Source organism: Filicampus tigris, chromosome 5, assembly GCF_054856515.1.
Source record: "Filicampus tigris isolate MCC_2025a chromosome 5, RoL_Ftig_1.0, whole genome shotgun sequence".
NCBI classification, from domain to species: domain Eukaryota; kingdom Metazoa; phylum Chordata; class Actinopteri; order Syngnathiformes; family Syngnathidae; genus Filicampus; species Filicampus tigris.
Window position 1 is genome coordinate 785001 of NC_141221.1, and position 19255 is coordinate 804255.

General features: G+C 45.7%; 4 protein-coding genes across 4 annotated transcripts; all 4 read right to left on the reverse strand.

The window, feature by feature from the left end:
* Positions 1–2252: 2252 nt before the first annotated feature.
* On the reverse strand, positions 2253–5031 carry LOC147146768 (uncharacterized). Its single transcript, XM_086031986.1, has 3 exons — positions 4786–5031; positions 3724–3969; positions 2253–2932 (listed from the first exon to the last, which is right to left on the reverse strand). Exons 1-3 carry the CDS (start codon positions 4952–4954, stop codon positions 2811–2813), a joined length of 537 nt encoding a protein of 178 aa, XP_085888112.1. The 5' UTR covers positions 4955–5031; the 3' UTR covers positions 2253–2810.
* A 955-nt stretch (positions 5032–5986) lies between these two features.
* LOC147146769 (uncharacterized) lies at positions 5987–9502 on the reverse strand. The gene is made up of 3 exons (XM_086031960.1): positions 9366–9502; positions 8497–8796; positions 5987–7784 (listed from the first exon to the last, which is right to left on the reverse strand). The coding sequence occupies exons 2-3, from the start codon at positions 8669–8671 to the stop codon at positions 6772–6774; spliced, it is 1188 nt and encodes a 395-aa protein (XP_085888086.1). The 5' UTR covers positions 8672–8796; positions 9366–9502; the 3' UTR covers positions 5987–6771.
* A 74-nt stretch (positions 9503–9576) lies between these two features.
* On the reverse strand, positions 9577–12854 carry LOC147146770 (uncharacterized). The gene is made up of 2 exons (XM_086031957.1): positions 12704–12854; positions 9577–11375 (listed from the first exon to the last, which is right to left on the reverse strand). Exons 1-2 carry the CDS (start codon positions 12780–12782, stop codon positions 10219–10221), a joined length of 1236 nt encoding a protein of 411 aa, XP_085888083.1. The 5' UTR covers positions 12783–12854; the 3' UTR covers positions 9577–10218.
* A 2363-nt stretch (positions 12855–15217) lies between these two features.
* LOC147146771 (piggyBac transposable element-derived protein 2) lies at positions 15218–17456 on the reverse strand (the record flags this gene model as incomplete). The annotated part of the gene is made up of 3 exons (XM_086030195.1): positions 15218–16749; positions 16924–17094; positions 17195–17456. Coding segments are annotated over 3 exons (1965 nt in total), but the record flags the coding sequence as incomplete, so codon positions are not given.
* Positions 17457–19255: the final 1799 nt, after the last annotated feature.

Below are 19255 nucleotides of genomic sequence, written 5' to 3' on the forward strand. Positions count from 1 at the left end.
GCGTGTCCAATCAAAGAGCCCTTGCGAGCAAATTTCTCCCCACAAACTGGGCAACTAAAAGGTTTCTCCCCTGTGTGCGTTCTCATATGGACATTCATGTTTTCTTTTCGGGCAAAACTTTCACCACAAACCGAGCAGCTAAAACGTTTTTTACCTACGTCCGATCTCTCCCTTTCAGTGCTTTTCAAGTGTCTGTCGTCACTTTGGCAGTCTGCGCCGCTTCTCGGGGGCTCTTGCGTGTTGCGACTATGCGACAGTGGTGCAGAGAGATTGTCTGCTGGTGCTCCTCCACTTGGCCGCGACCACTCGCTTGCTTGGTCGCCGTCTTCGCCCTTCACGACGACGACAGTCAGTGGCAACTCGCTGACGTCCACCTCCTCCTCTTCCTCCTTAACGTCGGGGCTGTGTGCATCCTCGTCGTCCTCCCGATCCGAAACTGCGAGAGACAGGCAACACAGACGCGCTTTAGCTCAATCAAGTCAAATGTACGTAGGCTCCGCCAGCACCAGAGCTACATTTGGGGCTATAGCACGCGTCGTGTGTGTAGGAAACTATATCTGTCAAAAGATGACGGCTGCATTTTTCTCACTTGAAACGTATACATGCAATAACAGGGCTAAAAGCCGTTTTTTCTCTTGCCGTCTGTGTTAGGGATCGTCCACAAATTCACCAAATTGTATCAAAGGTTTTGTTTTTCCGACTGACTGCTGTTGTAGCGGGAAATGCTATACTGTTGCATACAACACATCAAATATTGCAGATATCGCTCACGAGGAGAAACTGGATGTAATAAATTGTCACAGAAATCTGTGAAAACACACTGCGTAGCCTGGCCATAATTTCAAGTTCTTCAACGTTAAATAAATATTGCCATAGAATATCGGTGTTCAATGTTTCGCAGGTGTATGAAGCAATTTAAAACATAAGAGCCGTTCAGAACTGCTGTCTATCCATAATTGTTCTGTGAAGCAGGTGCAGTTTTACAGCCTTTTTTTTTGTATGTCAAAATATCGTTAGTTTTTGGAAGAAAAAAAATTCCCACCCATTTTCTGTTCATACGAAGTAAGAGGAAAAATCCAAAAGTAATAATAATATGAAAATCATAAGAGTGCATTCATTTCAATCGACCAGCCATCTTAGGTCTACTTTAACTCGTTAGCGGACTCGTTGTTGGAAAAAGACTCATTTTACTTACCTGATTAGCGACAGACTCACTGTTCTGCTGGACATGTTAGTTTTCACCAAAAAATCTCATCTTCGCTGCTTTTTCAGTCAGAATCCAGTGTTTTTGTTGAAACCAGCCCATGTTCTACTGCTGATTATAGTGACAGTGAGTTGACTCTTGTTTAAGAATAAGAATGCCTTTATTGATCCCACAGTGGGGAAATTTTCAATTTTATCTATATTGTCACTGTCCTGAAAGATTAGCCAAAATGGCTGTCAGTCAATGAGTTGATTTGTATTTTGATTGCACATTACACCCATTTTTAACATATTTTGCATGGGATTAACTCAAAGATTCAACATTTTGCTGTCAAATATTGTTGACAAATCTGTCTCACTTTTTGTTACTGAGCACTTCTACTTTGCCGGGAAAAGCCATCCACCTACTGTGGGTAGCAAATGGCACACTTGTGCAATCATTTTGCCGTCTAATCAGCATCTTAATATGCAACCCCGGCGAGGTGTACAACTAATAAGTACACATATTTATTTCTTACAATACAAAATTATTTTCGATCATTGTTAATGTGGCCAAATTGACCTTGGGTTATGGCGCCACCTGTTGCTTGTGGACAGGCGTTTGTGCGAATGCATTTTAAAATAAACATTTGTCTTGGTGGATATTGTCACCACTATTACCCATCGGAAATGTTAAATCATCAAGTTTGGTCAACATATTGTAAACACACCATGGACACACCGCACACTCGCGTCTCGTCGCGTTCGCTGGTTCTCCTCTCGCGCTCGGCAAAATGGCTCCTTGTACGACGTCATTGTTCTTTGAAAAAATGTAGTCACTCACGGCAATTTGACAATCGTTCGATATTTGACGCTTTTAACGATTTGACTTCGACGCCGTCACGCCATTGTCATGCCGACTTGAAATCATGTCAACTTCCGCCTTTTCTTCTTCGGTGGTGTTTCACGGCAGCGAGGCCGCCATCTTGCGACCGTTAAAAAAATTATAACAAAAAAAAGGAGAGCGAGAGGGCTCAAAGTGACAGACAAGGGAAGAAATAACTAAGTACTACAAAGAAGTCAAATCGTCTTTATTGCAAAGATAAACGAAACGCTGAAAATTGAACGGAAAATGGATGATTTATACAACTTTCCTACAATTCATAAGTGGTCTTACAGTTCGGTCCGGAAGGATTTGGATATGACAAAAGTTAGATTCTTGCCCTTTAACATCCCCCTGATGGATTGGAAACCAAACTATTTGCATGTGACTAAATCTAAAAGTTGTCTCGACAAACGGACACGTTATTAGCAAGTCTAACAATCATTTTTAGAAACATCTTCTTTGTACTTGGTAGGAAGACACGCGTTGTCTTGACTAAGTAAAACGCATCCTTTCTCTATTGCCTTGAGAATAGCCCACAGACTTCAAGATGATTCCAATTTGTCTGCTGGGAAAAAGCATCATTATGAAATGCCAAAACGAGGCGAGATTTGTGAAGAACATCCCGTACGAGGCCCCATCACCATTTACGCAAAACGTGGAGGTGCCTCATGGTCACAACAAACATATCACGGGTTACAGCTCCAGATGACAACCAACCTTGGCCAACGAGGCACATGCTGCTTCACCAAGACATGATTATGTGCTCACGTGCAGCAGCAATGTCCTGCTGATTATCGCCGCCGATGTTCGGCATTTTGAAGCGTGTCGGCAATCGGCATCGTCCTCTTTTGAAAAATCTGTCAGCTGGTAAGAGATCAATTTAAAACTGGGTTATTTTGGTGCTGCAATTTTAAAATAAACGTCAATTGCCTGAGATTGAAAAAAAACAACTTTAACAAGTTACACATCTGAAAAGCTGTTTAAAGCGGAAGTCAAGTGACATTTTTCTTGACAATAGTAAGTTCTATGCTCCCCTATGAGTCCAAACACGGCATTCTGCTGAATATTGCCTTTGTGGAATATGAATTCTATTTATAATACAATTTTTTTTTCTCCCCACTGTCATTGGTGTTTGCGCATGTGTGCGGTCAAACTGTACTTGTACGAAAAGCTTTCGCCGCAAACTGAGCACGGAAAGGGTTTCTGTCCCGTGTGCGTGGCCGTGTGCGCTATCAACGAGACGCGGTGAGCAAAGCGATCGCCACAAAGTGAACACTGGAAAGGTTTTTCTCCCGTGTGCGTTCTCATGTGTGCGATCATGTTGGCCCTCTGGTTGAATATTTTACCGCAAACGGAACAAGTGAAGGGCTTCTCTCCCGTGTGCGCGTGCATGTGTCGGGTCAAATTGTAATTATAAGCAAATCTTTCGCCGCAAACGGAGCAGGTGAAAGGCTTTTCTCCCGTGTGCGTGACGGTGTGTCCCGCCAAGGAGACCTTGCGCGCAAAGCTTTCGCCACAAACTGAACAACAAAAAGGTTTCTCTCCCGTGTGCGTTCGCATGTGCGTCACCATGTTTGACTTGCGGGCGAACCTTTCGCCGCAAACCGAGCAGACAAAACGCTTGGGCGCTTCCTTTTCCGAGCGTTTGTCTTCACCTTCGCAGTCCGTGCCGCTCCTCGACGATTCTTCCGTGTCTTCGCTCGGTGACAGCGGCGCCAAGAGGTTGCAGGCCGCCGCCGCCGCCGCCGGTCCTCCGCTAGGAACGCGATGACGAAGCTGCGACGACTCGGGCAGCTCGTCCTCGTCGTCTTCACTCTTCACCGCGCCGACGGTCGGCGGCAAGTCGCTGACATGCGCCTGCTCCTCTTCCTCTTTGACGCGGGGGGGCTGTGGATCGTGGTCTGCAGGACACAAATCACAACCTCACAGTAGCTATGTGACAAGTGGCTGTCATCTTTGTGGAATCTTTTCTTATTACAATGAATTCATTTATTTTCCAATGTACAGTCGCAGGGAGCTGGAGCTTACACTGCACTCCATGATTGTTGGCTCTTTTGGTTAAGATGTGTATTCTTTATCTTCTAACAGATTCATTGTTCTCAATGACAGAGAACCGAAATTTAAAAAAAACAACAACCTAAAATAAGAGAGGAAAACGGGTCCTCCAGGTTTTCAATGGGATTGTGGTCTGGGAACCGTCATATATATATATATATATATATATATATATATATATATATATATATATATATATGACAGTTGATGTATGCATACATACATATATATGTATATGTATATAATAATCATTAATGTCCGGTTATAGACGATTACATAGACGGGCAAAAATACACTTCCACTTATGCTTAACTCATTCACTGCCATTGACGACTTTATTTGTCTTTTCACAGTCTAGCCATTCATTCCCAGGCACTTTTTTCAAACGTTAGAGTAAAAGAGGGTCTGAGAATGCCTGGCAGTAAATTTCCCGTTTATCGTTTACCACCGGCAAAATGTGCGTCCGTCATAGGCGGATAGACGGACCGGTCCGTCGGCTAGATGGAACGCCCAGCTCTCAATATCCATATATACGTACATATATGTAAATGATATTCATCCATTTGTCTTTGCTACAAGCTTCGGGTTGGCTAAAATGATATTTGCAGGTGGGGCTTACCGTGTTCGATCGTTAGGAAAAAGTTTAGTAAACGTGACCAGACCTTCGATATGAGTTTTGGGGCGAACGGCTTCCAGTTGTCGTCGCTGTCGCTCGTTCTCCTCTCTGGCGCGACAAAGTTGCTCCTCGTACGAGGCGATGGTGCTTTCAAACAGGCCGAAGATTTCGTCGGCGGCCGCAATGAGTCGCTCCCTCACCAATCCCTTCAACATTTTGACAGCAACTGTGTTTTTTTTCACCGCTCAACTATGCACCCAGAAAACGTGCAGCGGAACGAAAGCGGCCGCCACTGCGCATGCGTACATCAGTCGCCATATTGGACCTTTTTTTTAAATATCAAATCTTTATTGAACATAGCTCATTAACAATAAACAAAAGAGCAAAGGATTCGTCGCATTTGTTTTTTATTTTTATACAACCACACATTTCCTTTGATTTGATAACTTATTGTTTAGGTTAAATTTTTTTTTTGCCCACTCCACAAATGTGTGAAGGAACGTAAAACGTTGAATTTGTGTGCTCTTTATAAAGTATTCCCTTAATATGAAATCCAGTCTCTTTTCGTCTTTGTATGTCATTCCCTGGCTGTTCTTTTTTTTTTAACGTTCCGTTGTAAATATCATTAAAATATAAAAGAAACAAAAACTCCCCGCGGGACGTGTATGGCAACTGCATTTAGATAAACTACACGTAACGCTCACGAAAAAGCGAATGCAGAGAACATCTTGTCGGATGACATGCCTGCTTTTCATCTGAAAACACAGTTGTATGCCTATATGTTGAGTGTTATTGTGTGACTGCTTGTTACTGGATTGTGTTTAATTGTCAAAAGTGGGCTGTCGCTGACAGATGACGTCAACATTGGATTATAGGTGGGAGTGTTCGCACTTTATTTGTTCTTTGTACTTGGCTCTCGTGGAGAGCAGTTTGTGTGTGTTGCTGAAGAAAGTACACCACTTGGCTAAAGAAAGTCATCTGCAATATCAAAATTATTCTTCTGCTGCGACCGGGCAAAAGATATAAGCTTACGCCGCTCCGTAACCTAACCATTGGTTTCATCACTATATTTCTTGAAGGCTTTTCATTAACAGCTTTTTAAACACACACAGTGTAGCAAGAGTCATTTCACCACAAGCATGTTAATTACGGCCGTCAGTCATCCAGCCAACGTTTTACAAGGCATTTAACAAAACGTCTCTTCCACCTTGTGGCGTGACAGACGACAGTCAACTGAGAGTCAGTGGTACTGCAAAATAATCGCTTTTATTGCAAAGAGTGTTACCAACAAACATTCAACATTTGACTTATGACAGCTCAGAAAAAAAAGCCAGTCACAAAATACAATCGGCGAATGCAAATGGAATACAATGACTTTCCAATGTGCAGTAAAAACAACACTAAGCAAAATGTGTAACACACAACTGACACTGATCAAATGGAATTGATCAGTTACGGTTGTGTTAGAATTCTCTCATACTGTATCCAGTAATCCAATCATATAGTTGCCATTCACCATTAACAAATTCAACTGTGTGCTTTTTTCCCCTGCGGTAACTAGCTCCAGTTATTCACGGAAAACCTCACCAATTTGCCTTTGTTGCGTGTGTGTGTGTATGTATGTATGTCTAATGCTGTAAGAATGCTGCTAAAGCTGCGTCTAAATAGAAAAGGTGCCAAGTAGGTATGTTCAAGTGATAAGATACATCTCGCCTGAGAGACAAGCTTTATATGTTGGGCAGGAGCTAAATTTGGCCTGGGTTGTGCTGGAAGTTTTGGAGGGTTTGTGCTGCACTTTCATGTAAAAGTGCATTTCAAATCCAATCATATGTAAGAAATTTACTTTCAAAGGTAATGATGGCTATGGCGTTACACTATTTCAGGGTCACAGTTTGTGAGATTTCTACGGGTTAAACTATGAATATCGCAATAAAAAAGCATTTGTAGGTGGGGCGTTACAAAATGGGGACGTTCAAGTATGGCGCTGATTGTTAGTATCTGTCATTTGAGCACAGTCGGAGCAGCAAAGCCTTTATTCCGCATTGTGTTTACGCATGTGCGTGGTCAAACTGCACTTCTTGAAATAGCTTTTATCACAAAGGGAGCAAGTGAAGGGTTTTTCTCCTGTGTGCGTTCTCATGTGTGCGACCACGTGTGCCCTTTGGGAGAAGATTTTACCGCACACTGTGCAACTGAAAGGTTTCTCTCCCGTGTGCGTCCGCATGTGCACATTTAAAGAGAACCTGTGGGCAAAGGTATCGCCGCAAATGGAGCAGCGGAAAGGTTTTTCCCCCGTGTGTTTGCGCATGTGCACACTCAAGGAGAACTTGTGAGCAAAGGCGTCGCCGCAAACCGAGCAGCGAAAAGGTTTCTCTCCCGTGTGCGTCCTCATGTGTTTAATCATGTTTGGCTTCTGCGGGAATCTTTTCCCGCAAACGGAGCAACAGAAGGGTTTTTCTCCCGTGTGCGTTTGCATGTGTGCGTTCAAACTGTGCTTATAAGAATAGCTTTCGCCGCAAAGTGAGCACGCGAAGGGTTTTTCTCCCGTGTGCGCTGCCGTGTGCGCGGTCAAAGAGACTTTCTGAGTAAATTCCTCCCCACAAACTGAGCAACTGAAGGGTTTTTCTCCTGTGTGTGTTCTCATGTGCTTTTTCATGTGTTCCTTCCGAGCAAACATTTTACCGCATACTGAGCATGTAAAACTTTTTTTACCTGTCCCACAGCTCATATCGGTCGAGTCCTTTTTAGAGTGCGGGAAGCGTTTGTCGTCACCTGCGCGGTCCGCATCTCTCCGCAAAGCTCCTTCTCTGTCATGGCCGTCTGACAGCGGGAGCACGAGCTTGTGCGCTTGTGGTCCTCCGCGGAGGAGATCCAGCCGCGACGAGCCGGGTAGCTGCTCGTCTTCACTCTTCACCACCACCACCACGTTGAGTGGCAAGACGCTGAGGTCAGCCTCCTGCTCCTCCTCCTCCTCTTCTTCCTTCACGTGGGAGGAGCGTGGCGCCTCCCCTTCTTCTTTGATGAGAGGAGACCGCCGATCCGGGTCTGCGGGACACAATGGCAATTTAGTTCGTAGCGCATCTGGAAGGACTTGGCCTTTTTGACCACTGGTTTGTTGTTGATGTTTGAGTCCTGCTCTGGACAAATTTGCAACTTGGTGTTGGCGAGACGTTGGTCTGCTTCCTTCTTTGACAGATAATGGATGGTGGATAATAACGAGTAGAATGAAATGAACTTAGACACGTCAAATTGTTCAGTTTTAAATTCAAATTCAGGAGCAAATCCATTCCCCCTTTTCCTTATACTGTGTTTTCATATATATATATATATATGCCCGGTATATGACAATGGCTCTATCAATGGCGACTATCAAAGTATTAGTCGATTGACTGACTAATTTGTTTGCACTACTAAAATAGTCTAAATACGCCACAAGAACATTTGTGAAATGACTGCAAAATACACTGTACTGTATTATTCACGTTGCCATATCACCTGGAGTACATGCAGTGCTTGAAACATCAGTTGCTATTTTGCATGCATCATCCTGTAGTTCCACTGCACTCTGCAACGTGAGAGGAATTCAAGACATTTGACTAAAGAAATGCAAATTGTGCTGCGAAGAGTCACTCATCCTAAATATGTGACGATATTGTGATCACATGCTTTTCTTCACTGCGAGAGCCGAGAGTCAGTCAACAATGATGTTTAGCGCCACAGAATCTTAATGAATTAAGTCTACTAAACGTGACCAGACCTTGGACGCCAATTTTGGGCCAATCGTCGCCCAGTTGTCGTCGCTGTCGCTCGTTCTCCTCTCTGGCGCGACAAAGTTGCTCCTCGTACGAGGCGATGGTGCTTTCAAACAGCCCGAAGATTTCGTCGGCGGCCGCAATGAGTCGCTTCCTCACAAACTCCTTCAACATTTTCATGTTTTTTTTGCCGCCTTCTTGCGCTCTTACGTGTCGGCTTGAAGCTTTTCTGTTTTTCCTTCTCGACGCCCGTCAATGCGCATGCGTAGAAGGCAGCCATCTTTGAAAGGCTTCTACAGTGGGCCCTGAGGGACAAAAGACAGTAAGCTTGATCGACTAACCTAAAACTACACTCGGACCGGTTGAACTATTGGCACTTTTATCAGGGGTGGGCCATATCCACGTATTGACTCCAGCAAATTGAGAAATACGTTCCCGTCCCTAAAATGTTTCCAAAATGAGTTCAACAAATACTTCCAACCTTTAATCTTAATGGTAGAAAGAAGTGAAAGGATAAAAGGTTTAGTGGAAACTGCCACACAATATAATTGCTTTGAATGTGAAGGGTCTCAATGATTGTTACCTTCAAATTTTGTTTTACTTTTATTTTTATGTTTTTAAACATTGAAAGCGATTTTTGTAAAATACATTTTTGAAAAAAGCCTTTCAAATGTTCTTTTTCTGTTTCTACTGTATCAAGACAAATGTTTTCTGAAGAATGCTAGATATTTTCCTGTTCGAGAATGTATCTAAATAAAAGATAAAAAAAAAAATATATATATATATATAAAAATATAAATAAAAGGGATGGGCACTTCCGGTCCTCGCGGGCCAGTATCCTGAATGTTTTCTTTGTCACCCTGCTGCAACCCACCTGATTTAGATGTTCAGGATCGTTATCCAGCTTCTGCAGACCTTGCTGATTATTTGACCCCACACACGTGTCACGGCCATTCGATCTGGTTCAAAACTTCCAATGGTCACATAGTAACTCCTTTCCGCTAACTAACAAAAACATAACGGCCGTCTCATGAAGCTTCGTATAATGACGCATTTCAATAAAGCAATAAAATACAAGGGTCGAATTCAAACGTCAAAATACTTTATGTGGAGAGTTTAAAAAAAACATTTCATTCAAGTGAAGTGATTGTTCAATTGCTAGGTGGCAGTCCTGCGATCTTTACGACATCTATTTGCTTTATCCTCTGCACCTCCAGCTTTCATTTGGATTGTTTGCAGGAAATGGAAATACAACTAAACCGTTTGGGGAATATTTGGCAGTGTAACACCGATTGCAAGCTTTTTTCATGCTGTCGGATCAGGTCAACATTTGGCACTTATTCTTCACAAAAAGAATGAAAGGTTCTTTTGAAGGTTTTTTTTTTTCAGAATCCGAACAGACTGCGCTTTATTGAGCGAACACTGCGACTAACAAACAAAACATTTCATGAAATAAATCTCAGCAACAACAAATTAAAACATGAATGGAAATCAGGCAAATCCTTAATGCTGCAGCAACATCGGAATGTGTGGTCAAGATAACAGAAAATGTTTGGAGCCATTCAATGGACGAGTAAATATTGATCGGGGCGATGTTTGGAGCCATTCAATGGACGAGTAAATATTGATCGGACCAAAGTCGCCCCGAGTGCTGCCCTCCATTTCCAAGTGATCAATTCTTAACGACCGATTAAAGCGACGATTACCCGTTGTTTGAGGCCAAGCGTTTATCGTCCGTTATGTTTGCGCATGTGTGCCGTCAAAATTGACCTCTTCAAAAAGCTCTCGTCGCAAAGTGAGCAAGTTAAAGCTTTTTCATCCGCGTGGGCCCTCTGGTGTCGACTCATAGCCGACTTGTGAGAAAAGTTTTTCCCGCAAACCGAACACGTAAAAGGTTTCTCTCCCGTGTGTCTTCTCGTGTGTGCCACCAGATTTTCTTTGCGAGCGAAGCTTTCGCCGCAAACCGAGCACGCGAAAGGCTTTTCCCCGGTGTGCGTCCGCATGTGCGCATTCAAACTGTGTCTATAGGAGAGGCTTTCGCCACAAACGGAGCAAGTGAAAGGTTTCTCCCCCGTGTGCGCCGCCGTGTGCGCAATTAACGAGACCTTGCGAGCAAACTTGTCGCCGCACACCGAGCAACTGAAAGGCTTTTCTCCCGTGTGCGTTCGCATGTGTTTCGTCAAGTCGGATTTATAAGAAAAGTTTTTCGTGCAAACCGAGCACGTGAAAGGTTTTTCTCCCGTGTGTGTCGCCGTGTGCGCGATCAAAGTGGCCTTGTGAGCAAACTTTTCCCCGCAAACGGAGCAAGTGTATGGTTTTTCCCCCGTGTGCGTTTTCATGTGTTTATTCAAGTAGTCTTTAATCAAATAGACTTTGCCGCAAACCGAGCACGTGAACGGATTTTCTGCCGTGTGCGTGACTTTGTGCACGATCAAAGCCACCTTTTCTGCAAATGTTTGGCCGCAAACGGAACAGCCGAAGGGTTTTTCTCTGGCGTGCGCTTTCATGTGGCCAATCCTGCCCGCCTCAGTAAAGCTCTCGCCGCAAAGCGAGCAAATCAAATTGCCCTCGTGTGTTGTGTGAGCTCCCACGTCAGCCCCGCCCTTTTTGGAGCGATCGTCGGCGCTCGGCAAAGTCTCGTCTTTTGCGCCTCGGCCGGGTGACAGTGGAGGAGGCGAGAAGGGCTGGTCCGGCGGCGGCTGGACGCGGTCGTCCTCGCTCTTGACAACCACGATGTTCAGTGGAAACTGGCTGACGTCCAGCTCCTCCTCTTCCTCCTTAACGTGCAGCAGCCCCGGATCGGCCGCTTCCTCGTCGACGTCGGGGTGCCGCGGACGTTCCGGCTCCAAAGCGGAGCTCCCCGCCCGCGCTTCCTCTCGGCGGTCTGCGGCACACAAGTGGAGGAATTCATCTGGATTTGAACAAGCTAAAAGTGAGATTCAATATTCCTTCCTACCCGTCGAGACGTTAGCAATGCCCAGTGCACTGGCGCACGCATGCGCACAACGCCGATAAGCGCATGTTTTGGTGGCACCTTTTAAAACTTTTTGCCCTATCTGTCATACGGTCGTTATTTTCCCTTTTACTGAGTCTTCTTTGACTTTTTCATTGCCACAAAAATACTTTGGCCGTGCGATTTCCGTCCTAGTTTTTAAGCATTGTGTGCAGTGGTGTTACCAGGATGCCAAGTGTGGGTGGGCATTACCTGGGGGGGCAAAAAAGTGCTACAATGCTCAAGAAGATCGAAATCCAGCGTAGGGCTACTGCACCTTAAAACGCGTTTTGTTTTCGCCTATATTGAGATAACTGTTGTTGTTATTTGGGCTAAACAAATACAAGTTGATTTGATTTGGATTTTTTATATCCCATTCATCAGAACTACATCCAGTTTTCTTTGGGTGGGCACTATCACCCCATACCCCCCTCCCCCCCAACGCCCTCGATTGCGTGTCTTCTTGCAGTAGCTTTTGAGCCTACAGTGTTGATCTGTTGACCACATTCATCACGCAGTGGCTGTATAGCACACTCAATCGTCAGGACGTTCTACCTGCTTGCACCTCCGTCTATGTATTTTCTTTAAAAAGAAATCAACCCAGAGATATTTTTTTTTCAAGAATATGCTCCCAGCACGCCCACTAGTTGAAACACGGCCTTCTGACTAGTTTTGCGCTTGTGTTATATAAATTAAGAAGCAAAATGCGCTGGTTTTTAGCCATCTTGTCTTCGGTCGACTGAAAATGACATCACAAATGCTCACAACGACCAATCATGGCTAACCTGTTTCCTGAATCTGAGCCGTGATTGGTTGTTACCTAAGGAACTTTTCAGTCAAAAATCTACACAAAACAAGCTGAAAGCGCACGGTAGTATTTAGGATGTCAAATCAGCCTTCGGTAGGAAGTTTCGACGAAGTAGGACAATTTGGCACAACACCGGTCCGTCACATAGGCGATCTGCATTTTTCCTTTGGAAAAAGGTGCAAATGGTTCTTCTGGATGTGCGGTGGAACAATGCTGCTTGTTACAGGTCAATCCGGGTACTACGCCAGACTGCTAGTTTGGGCCACTACTGACACTTTGTGCAGATGCCACTGGCGAGATCGTTCAATGTATGACGGAGAGCATGTTTGTGGTGTGGTGTAGAAGTAGCGAGGTAGCGAAGTAGCGAGGTAGCGAAGTAGCGTATCCGCCCCACGGCGTGTGAGACACTGACCTTGGGTGTACAACACGACCGGCTTGTTTTTCTCTTTCGCTCCACAAAGTCGCTCCTCGTAAGACGAAAACGAAGCCATCGTTCTAGGAAACTGCCCAAAGATATAAAACAACTTTGTTTGCGCTCTTCACCACAACAGGCACGTCGCTCTTTGGCTCTCCTCGACCCATTCAACGACTTCCGCATTCTACCTTCTTCTTCTTCTCCTTCTCCTCTTTCTTCTTTGGTGGTGCTTTGATGGCCATCTTGTGGCTGTAAGAGAAAAACGATGGGTTTTGGACCTTGTCTATGTGGTGTATATACCCGATAACTTAGTATTTATAAATGTAGTTGTTCATTATTATTGTAACTATTTTCATTATCTTTAGTATTATTTTCACCATGGATGAAGAATAGAATACATTAAGAAAAAATGGAGAAGGGGTGGGATTTAATAAGTCTAGACTTCTTCCCACTCCCTTTTGAGCGTGACTTTTGGTAGGTGTGCTAATTTTTGATTGTTGTTGTTATTTTTTTTCATTGTTATTGTAATTATTGTTTCTTTTTTCCTCTCCATGTTTAAATAAAATTATTCATTCATTCATATAGCTCAACCCAAGACAGTTTGGACCGCCCCTTATTTGAAAATAATAAAAATATAATTTAAAAAAAATTACACACATCTATATAGGACACTGTCGTCTGTCTCGGTGTCGGCAGGCAAAGTGCGTCCCTCGGCCTCGAGAGTTGATTGCGCCGATCGCGCACCAGGAAAGACATCCAACCGCTTGACAGTCACACGCCTCTCAGTACGTCTTGGTTGGCCCGCTTGTGACGTCACCGCCAGCAGCATGTCTTGCATAATTGACGCTCGCTTCAGTCACATTTGCCTCTTGGCTGTGTGGATTTGAACAACGTGTGCTGCTGTCCCAAAATTGGAATATCGAGTTTAAGTCCATTTATTTCTGTGAAGAGATGTGCTGTAACTCAAAGAGTTACATTTTGTTGCTACTGTAACCCACTTCAGAGTATGTACGCGTCACTTCTAGGTTCGCAAGGAGCCGAGAGCTGAAGCAATAACAAAGTGACACAAGTTTAACGTTGCAAAAATGTGAACTTTTCGTTTTACAAAACAATTGCGAACAATTTACAACATGCGCGCAACTCCTAAAGGCCCAATAAGTCATCAAATCAAATGTCCTTCTCAAAATGCTTGCTGATGGAAATTGTTCTTTGTGGATCCAAGATTTGGTCAAGTCAAAAGTCAAGGGGAATAGTCAAACGTCATGGTAAATGTCCAGGAAGGGGACCTTGTTGTTCTTGGTCAACAAGATTGGCACGAGACTACCATAGGATCCGTCGGTCAAGCACTATGGTGGATTTTCACCGTTGGTCATACATTTTATTTTGGTAGTGTCGTGTATGCTCTTACGCTGAAGGAGACTACAGGAAGTGTTATGGAAAAATAAACTGATTGTTGTTCCGGTCAAAGTTACCAATGTTGTCCGTGTTGTTTTTCCTCCGTGAAATGTACGAGTTACCTCGGCATTCCGACCCTTAAAATGTCACGGCCAACATTCACAGTTCGTAATGGGAGGCTCGCCATCAAACGGAGCACCGGTCCACTTTGTAGAAGGACTGCAGCTTCCGAGCGCAAAAAAACTGACCAAGGAAGGGGATTTTTTTCCTGCCAGAAAGCCTAGCAAATAGCAAGAAGTGCTCTATTGACGATCCTCGAATGAATTTTTTTCTTGTTTTACATTTACAAGGGAGAAAGAGGCAAAGAGAGAGGCCGACGAGTTGCTGGAGTCAACAACGACAAGAACAAAAACAATTGGGACTGGATTACTACAGCCCTACTGCTAGCCGCCGGCAAAGGAGGCCAAAAGGCTCAAGGAGCGGTCCATGGATCGCAAGCCGAGAGGCGCCACCCCGGACAATATCGACACGAATCGTCCGACGGCCGATTATGTCGGTCAGTCGGTCTGGCCCGGCCCGCCCGGCGAGGGGCCACATCGGAGTGCGGCCTAGAAACACAGGCACGCTTATGAACGAACCTCAATTGCTATGAAGTCGGCATCTTGTGTCATTCATCGACTACACCACAAAGACATTCAAGATATTCAAGATATACAAGACGTTCAAACTGATCGACTTGATTTGTATTTTTCATTTGATGGCTGCGACACTTTCGGAAAAAATCTGGCACAGGTGGCAAGGGAAGGCGGAGAAAGCGGAGGAATGCTCGTCAAGCATGTGTTTGAAACATCCCACAGGTGAGCCGGCTACTTGGGTATAAAAGGCGCTTGCTTCCCTGACTCGCTCAGTCATTGGCAAGCAAAGATGGGGCGAGGTTCACCTCTTTGTCAACAACTGCCTGCCCGCCCGCCTGAGGAAATAGGCCAACCGGGGGCGGAGCGTAGGTATCGGCACAGAGGGGGCGGAGCATTCTCCACGGGCCCCGATTGAAGTCGCCATTAGCCCCCGCCCCGCACGGTAATAATGTGAAAGAGTGCAAGTAGTCTCTGTCCCTGTCTACGTGTGAAAAGCAAAGTAACAGTTGCGTTCGGTTTGCAGGCACAAGAACACTTTGCAGGTCACGCAACGCACTCGGGTCCTTCCGGTGCAGCCCGGTTGTCTGCAGCGCATGGCGTTCTTTATGCCGAGCATCTCTGGGAGATGGGCGTTGGCCCTCCTGCGGACCGAGACGCGGGGCAACTTTGTCACGTGACGTTTTAGCCCTCGACTTGAATCGTCTTCGTCCGATTCCCCTGGCGGGTCTGCGCGCGCGCTGTGCTGCCGGGCCAAGAGGCTCTCCGCCACTTCCATACGGAAGTCGAGGAAGCGGACGGGTCTCGTCGTTGGCCCGGCGCATTTCTGGTCTTTGCGGTAGAGCAGCCAGCTGTTGGCTAAAGCCAGATCTGTGAAGTGCATGAACATCCGTATTGTCCACTTCTTTGCACGGGTGCTCATGCCATGGGAAGTCAACATTCCGCCCATCGAGTCGACGCCGCCCATCGTGGCGTCGCACTCGCGGACAATGCTTGGCCGCGAGACACTGACATATGGCTTCGCTCTCCCGTCCCGGCGCCGGCGGGTGTCTTCGGGCCGTGCGCGGCGGGCGACCGACATCGTCAATACCGGTTTGTCGTCATGCCGCTTGACGACGCGCAACTTTCCGTCTTCGGCAGACACTTCCGACGAGGTACCTCGTCCTGCGTTCTCCTTCGACTTGTGGTCCGCTCCGGCGAGTCGGTTGCCCGTTATCGTTCCGGTTACGCGCAGCTCCTTCGCCGTCAACCGCTGCGCACCTTTGATGGTGGTGAAGAACGGGTCGCAATAGACTTTTGTGCCAGGCTGCAGAGTTTGGCACAGGCGCTCGATGACTAGGCTTCCCAAATCCAGGCCTTGTGGTTCTTCCACCTTCTCGATCAGTGGCTGCGTTCCTTGATAGAGCTCAAAGTCGAGCACAATGCCATCTGCCGTAGCACAAACAAAGTTCTTGATGCCAACCGGCTTCGGCTTCATGGGCAGATATGGTCTCGGCGGACAGGCTCCCGCGAAGGGTACCGTCTGCTCGCCGATAGATGCGCAATCGGGTCGATTCAGAGACTTGCACCCGCACAGAATCCGATCCAGAAAAGGCCTAACCTTCCAGAATTTGTCCATCCTCCTCAGGTCTTCTGGCACATCATCGTCAACGACCACTTTTATCGCTCCCCTCACTTTGAAGAATCGGGCACGCGTGAATCTGTCCGCGATGGCAGCGATTCTCAACGATTTGGACCAATACATCCTAATGGTCGGGTATCGGATGCAGGACATCAAAATGCAGGCGCCAAAAAAGTGGTGCACCTCATCCACAGACACGTTGAGCGGATCCCCACTCTTCGACAGTGACATAGCGTTAGTGCAGTCTGAAATCTTTTTCATTAGGTCTCTATCTATGTACTGCTCAAAATAGTCTTGCGGGGTCCAGCCGCGTCTGTCTCCATCCGTTTCGTCCTGCCGCGGGTACTTTGTGAGCTTTGCCGTCAGCGGAGTAGCCTTGCGGCGTACCCCACGTCCTGCGCAGAATCAACAGACAAACGGAATCGGAATAAAATGAGCATTTATTGCAGTAAGCTACATTTGGCCCACGTATGCAATTGAATTGTGTGAAAGTCTTGAATCTGAGTGGACATCGATTGGATCAAATTGGAGAATTCACCCTCAAGGCATACCAAAATAACAACGATTACCTTGTTTGGACTCCGCCTTTCTCTTTTCTTTGGTTTGGCTCGGTCCTGGTGTTGGCTCATCGGAGTGATCTTCTGAGCTATCGCTCTCAATTGTGTCAGTTTGACGTTGGCGTCTGGGGGTGTGGGATGACCCTGCACCTGAACCTGTACACTTTGTCCCCGTCAATGAACCTGTGAACAAGTGTTGTACGTAAATACGCATTTTGCTCACAAATTGTCCCGAGGCCCTAACGACACAAAAGAAACAAACGTCCCCTGGGCCTTGGCTAACCGTAATGTGCACCGCGGAAGCCTTTACGTCCTCTGCTGTGCTCATGAATGGGGTCCTCATCATCACTACTGTCACCCTGATCCTCACTGCTGCTTTGCTCCTGTGGCGATGGTCGGTCATTTTCATCCAGGATGTGATCCTCGTTGTCAGACAAGTCCAAATCTGAGTTATCTCCAGCAATTAAACCAAGTAGCTCTGAAAGGTTTTGCACAGAATAACGCTCTGAAAATAAAAACAACACTACAAACACATTTCTTTCATGTAGTTATGCATGATTTTTGTATATTTCAATGCTACAATGTACAGATTTTAGTTGCACCTGAGACACTCTTTTTTTTTTCTCATTATACATGTGTGCATGTTTACTAGCATAGCTTCAGTCCATGAGTACACATACGTGTACGTCATGTTTAGCGACATGCTACGTTCTTATTTTTACACTTTTTCCCTAAATGTGCTCTTCATGACAAATATCCCAGTGCTTCTATAAATAGCTAAACAAAAATGAGCCATGAAATATGATTGGGCATCTTACTTGATCAATCTTTGTGTCTGGAGCCACCACTGGAAACTTCCGCAGTTTTGTATTTTGACTGTAGTGTGTAATACTCGGCTGAGACCACAAGATGGCAGTTTAAGTGCCCACATATGTGTCCCAAACACCCGCAATTCCACAGTGCACACGCTCGTGGACGCAGAGCTAGAAAGTGCTGTCTGTCCACGTATGCGGTCACTAAGCCTCGGTAGGTTTTAAATTAAGAGCACGGGAGAGCACGCGAGGGCAGCGAGACAATGGTGATACGTTCACCGCCAATTGGAAAACGGAGCGCCCCAACTAACCACCTGGTTACAAGAATATGTTTTCCGCGCGGTCCCTGAAGTGCACACGAATGTGATTGGCTGCATCTATGTGAGAAGCAGTAGTTGATATCGAGAAGTTGAATGAAGCAATACAGTTGGCAGCACGTCGTGCGTTAGTTTGGCTGACTTCATTCACATAAAACAAGACATGCACAAGCTAGCATCCCCGTCGCATAACGCTAATATTGCTAATATCGCTAGCAAACGAGTAAAACAAACAGACGTATTGGGCACCACTCAGCCACCCCTGACCTATAAAAGTTTGACCTATAAAAAAGCTTGTGCAATGCGGATTTTACCATGTTTCGTAGCCCTGATGTTACAGAAAACATTCCACTTGTTACTGAACTTAAGCCTTCATTAATAACTATTCATAGATACACATACTATTTTCTTGCAAACTAAAAGACTGATCTCGCAATGTCCGTCGATAACCCTCCCCAAAGATGCCGATTAGAAAATGAACCACTCTCTGTAGGCGTAAAAAGCAGGACTGAAGAGGATTTCACATTTTCGCCAAAAACTAGGCTGCCCTGAACTATTTGCAGTTCTCATTCTGTTTGACAGTGTGCCGCCATCTCATGGTCGGCAGCGGGATTATAGACCCTAAATAATTGCGAGGCAGAACGAGACAAAAGAAATGATCAATCTGTATATCTGAATATCTCACCCCACTGCCCTCAAGGTGCACGTACAGGACACAAAAATGCAGGGAGGCGCTCATTCCCGCAGCCCTCAACAGCAGGGCCCCACCAAATGTTTGTGGTGTTTTTTGCAATAAAGCTGTGTTGGGTTCCGCGTTGTCCGTTTTGGCCACCATTGATCTTGGGGAGTCCGTGCGCACTATGACTTGTGGAAAACAATTCCCCCACGGGGACAATCAAGTCGAAAGTCTAGGTCCTCGGATGCCGCGGAACCGCAAGGGGGCCTTCTGGAAAACATTTGCTCTGCGCTTTTGTGCTCCGCATGAGTGTAATCAATCTGCTCCAAACGTGCAAAACTTCCACCACAAACTGAACAACCAAATGGTTTGTCTCCTGTGCGTTTTCTCACGTGCACAACCATGTCTGACTTTCGAGAGTACGCTTTACAGCAAAGTGAGCAACCGAAAGGTTTTCCTCCCGTGAGTACTCTCATGCGGCTTTTCATATGGTACTTCCCGAGAATGACAAACTGAAGGGTCTTTCTCCAGTGTGACTT

What these genes read in the sequence shown, in the direction of transcription:
- LOC147146770 (XM_086031957.1), bottom strand. Translation starts at nt 12,782, where the DNA reads ATGGCTTCGTTTTCGTCTTACGAGGAGCGACTTTGTGGAGCGAAAGAG. An exon ending in GGTCGTGTTGTACACCCAAG is followed by an intron (nt 11,376 to 12,703) that starts GTCAGTGTCTCA and finishes TGTGTGCCGCAG; the next exon opens with ACCGCCGAGAGGAAGCGCGG.
- LOC147146768 (XM_086031986.1), bottom strand. Translation starts at nt 4,954, where the DNA reads ATGTTGAAGGGATTGGTGAGGGAGCGACTCATTGCGGCCGCCGACGAA. An exon ending in CCCCAAAACTCATATCGAAG is followed by an intron (nt 3,970 to 4,785) that starts GTCTGGTCACGT and finishes TGTGTCCTGCAG; the next exon opens with ACCACGATCCACAGCCCCCC. An exon ending in GAGCGGCACGGACTGCGAAG is followed by an intron (nt 2,933 to 3,723) that starts GTGAAGACAAAC and finishes ATCTCTTACCAG; the next exon opens with CTGACAGATTTTTCAAAAGA.
- LOC147146769 (XM_086031960.1), bottom strand. Translation starts at nt 8,671, where the DNA reads ATGAAAATGTTGAAGGAGTTTGTGAGGAAGCGACTCATTGCGGCCGCC. An exon ending in GCCCAAAATTGGCGTCCAAG is followed by an intron (nt 7,785 to 8,496) that starts GTCTGGTCACGT and finishes TGTGTCCCGCAG; the next exon opens with ACCCGGATCGGCGGTCTCCT.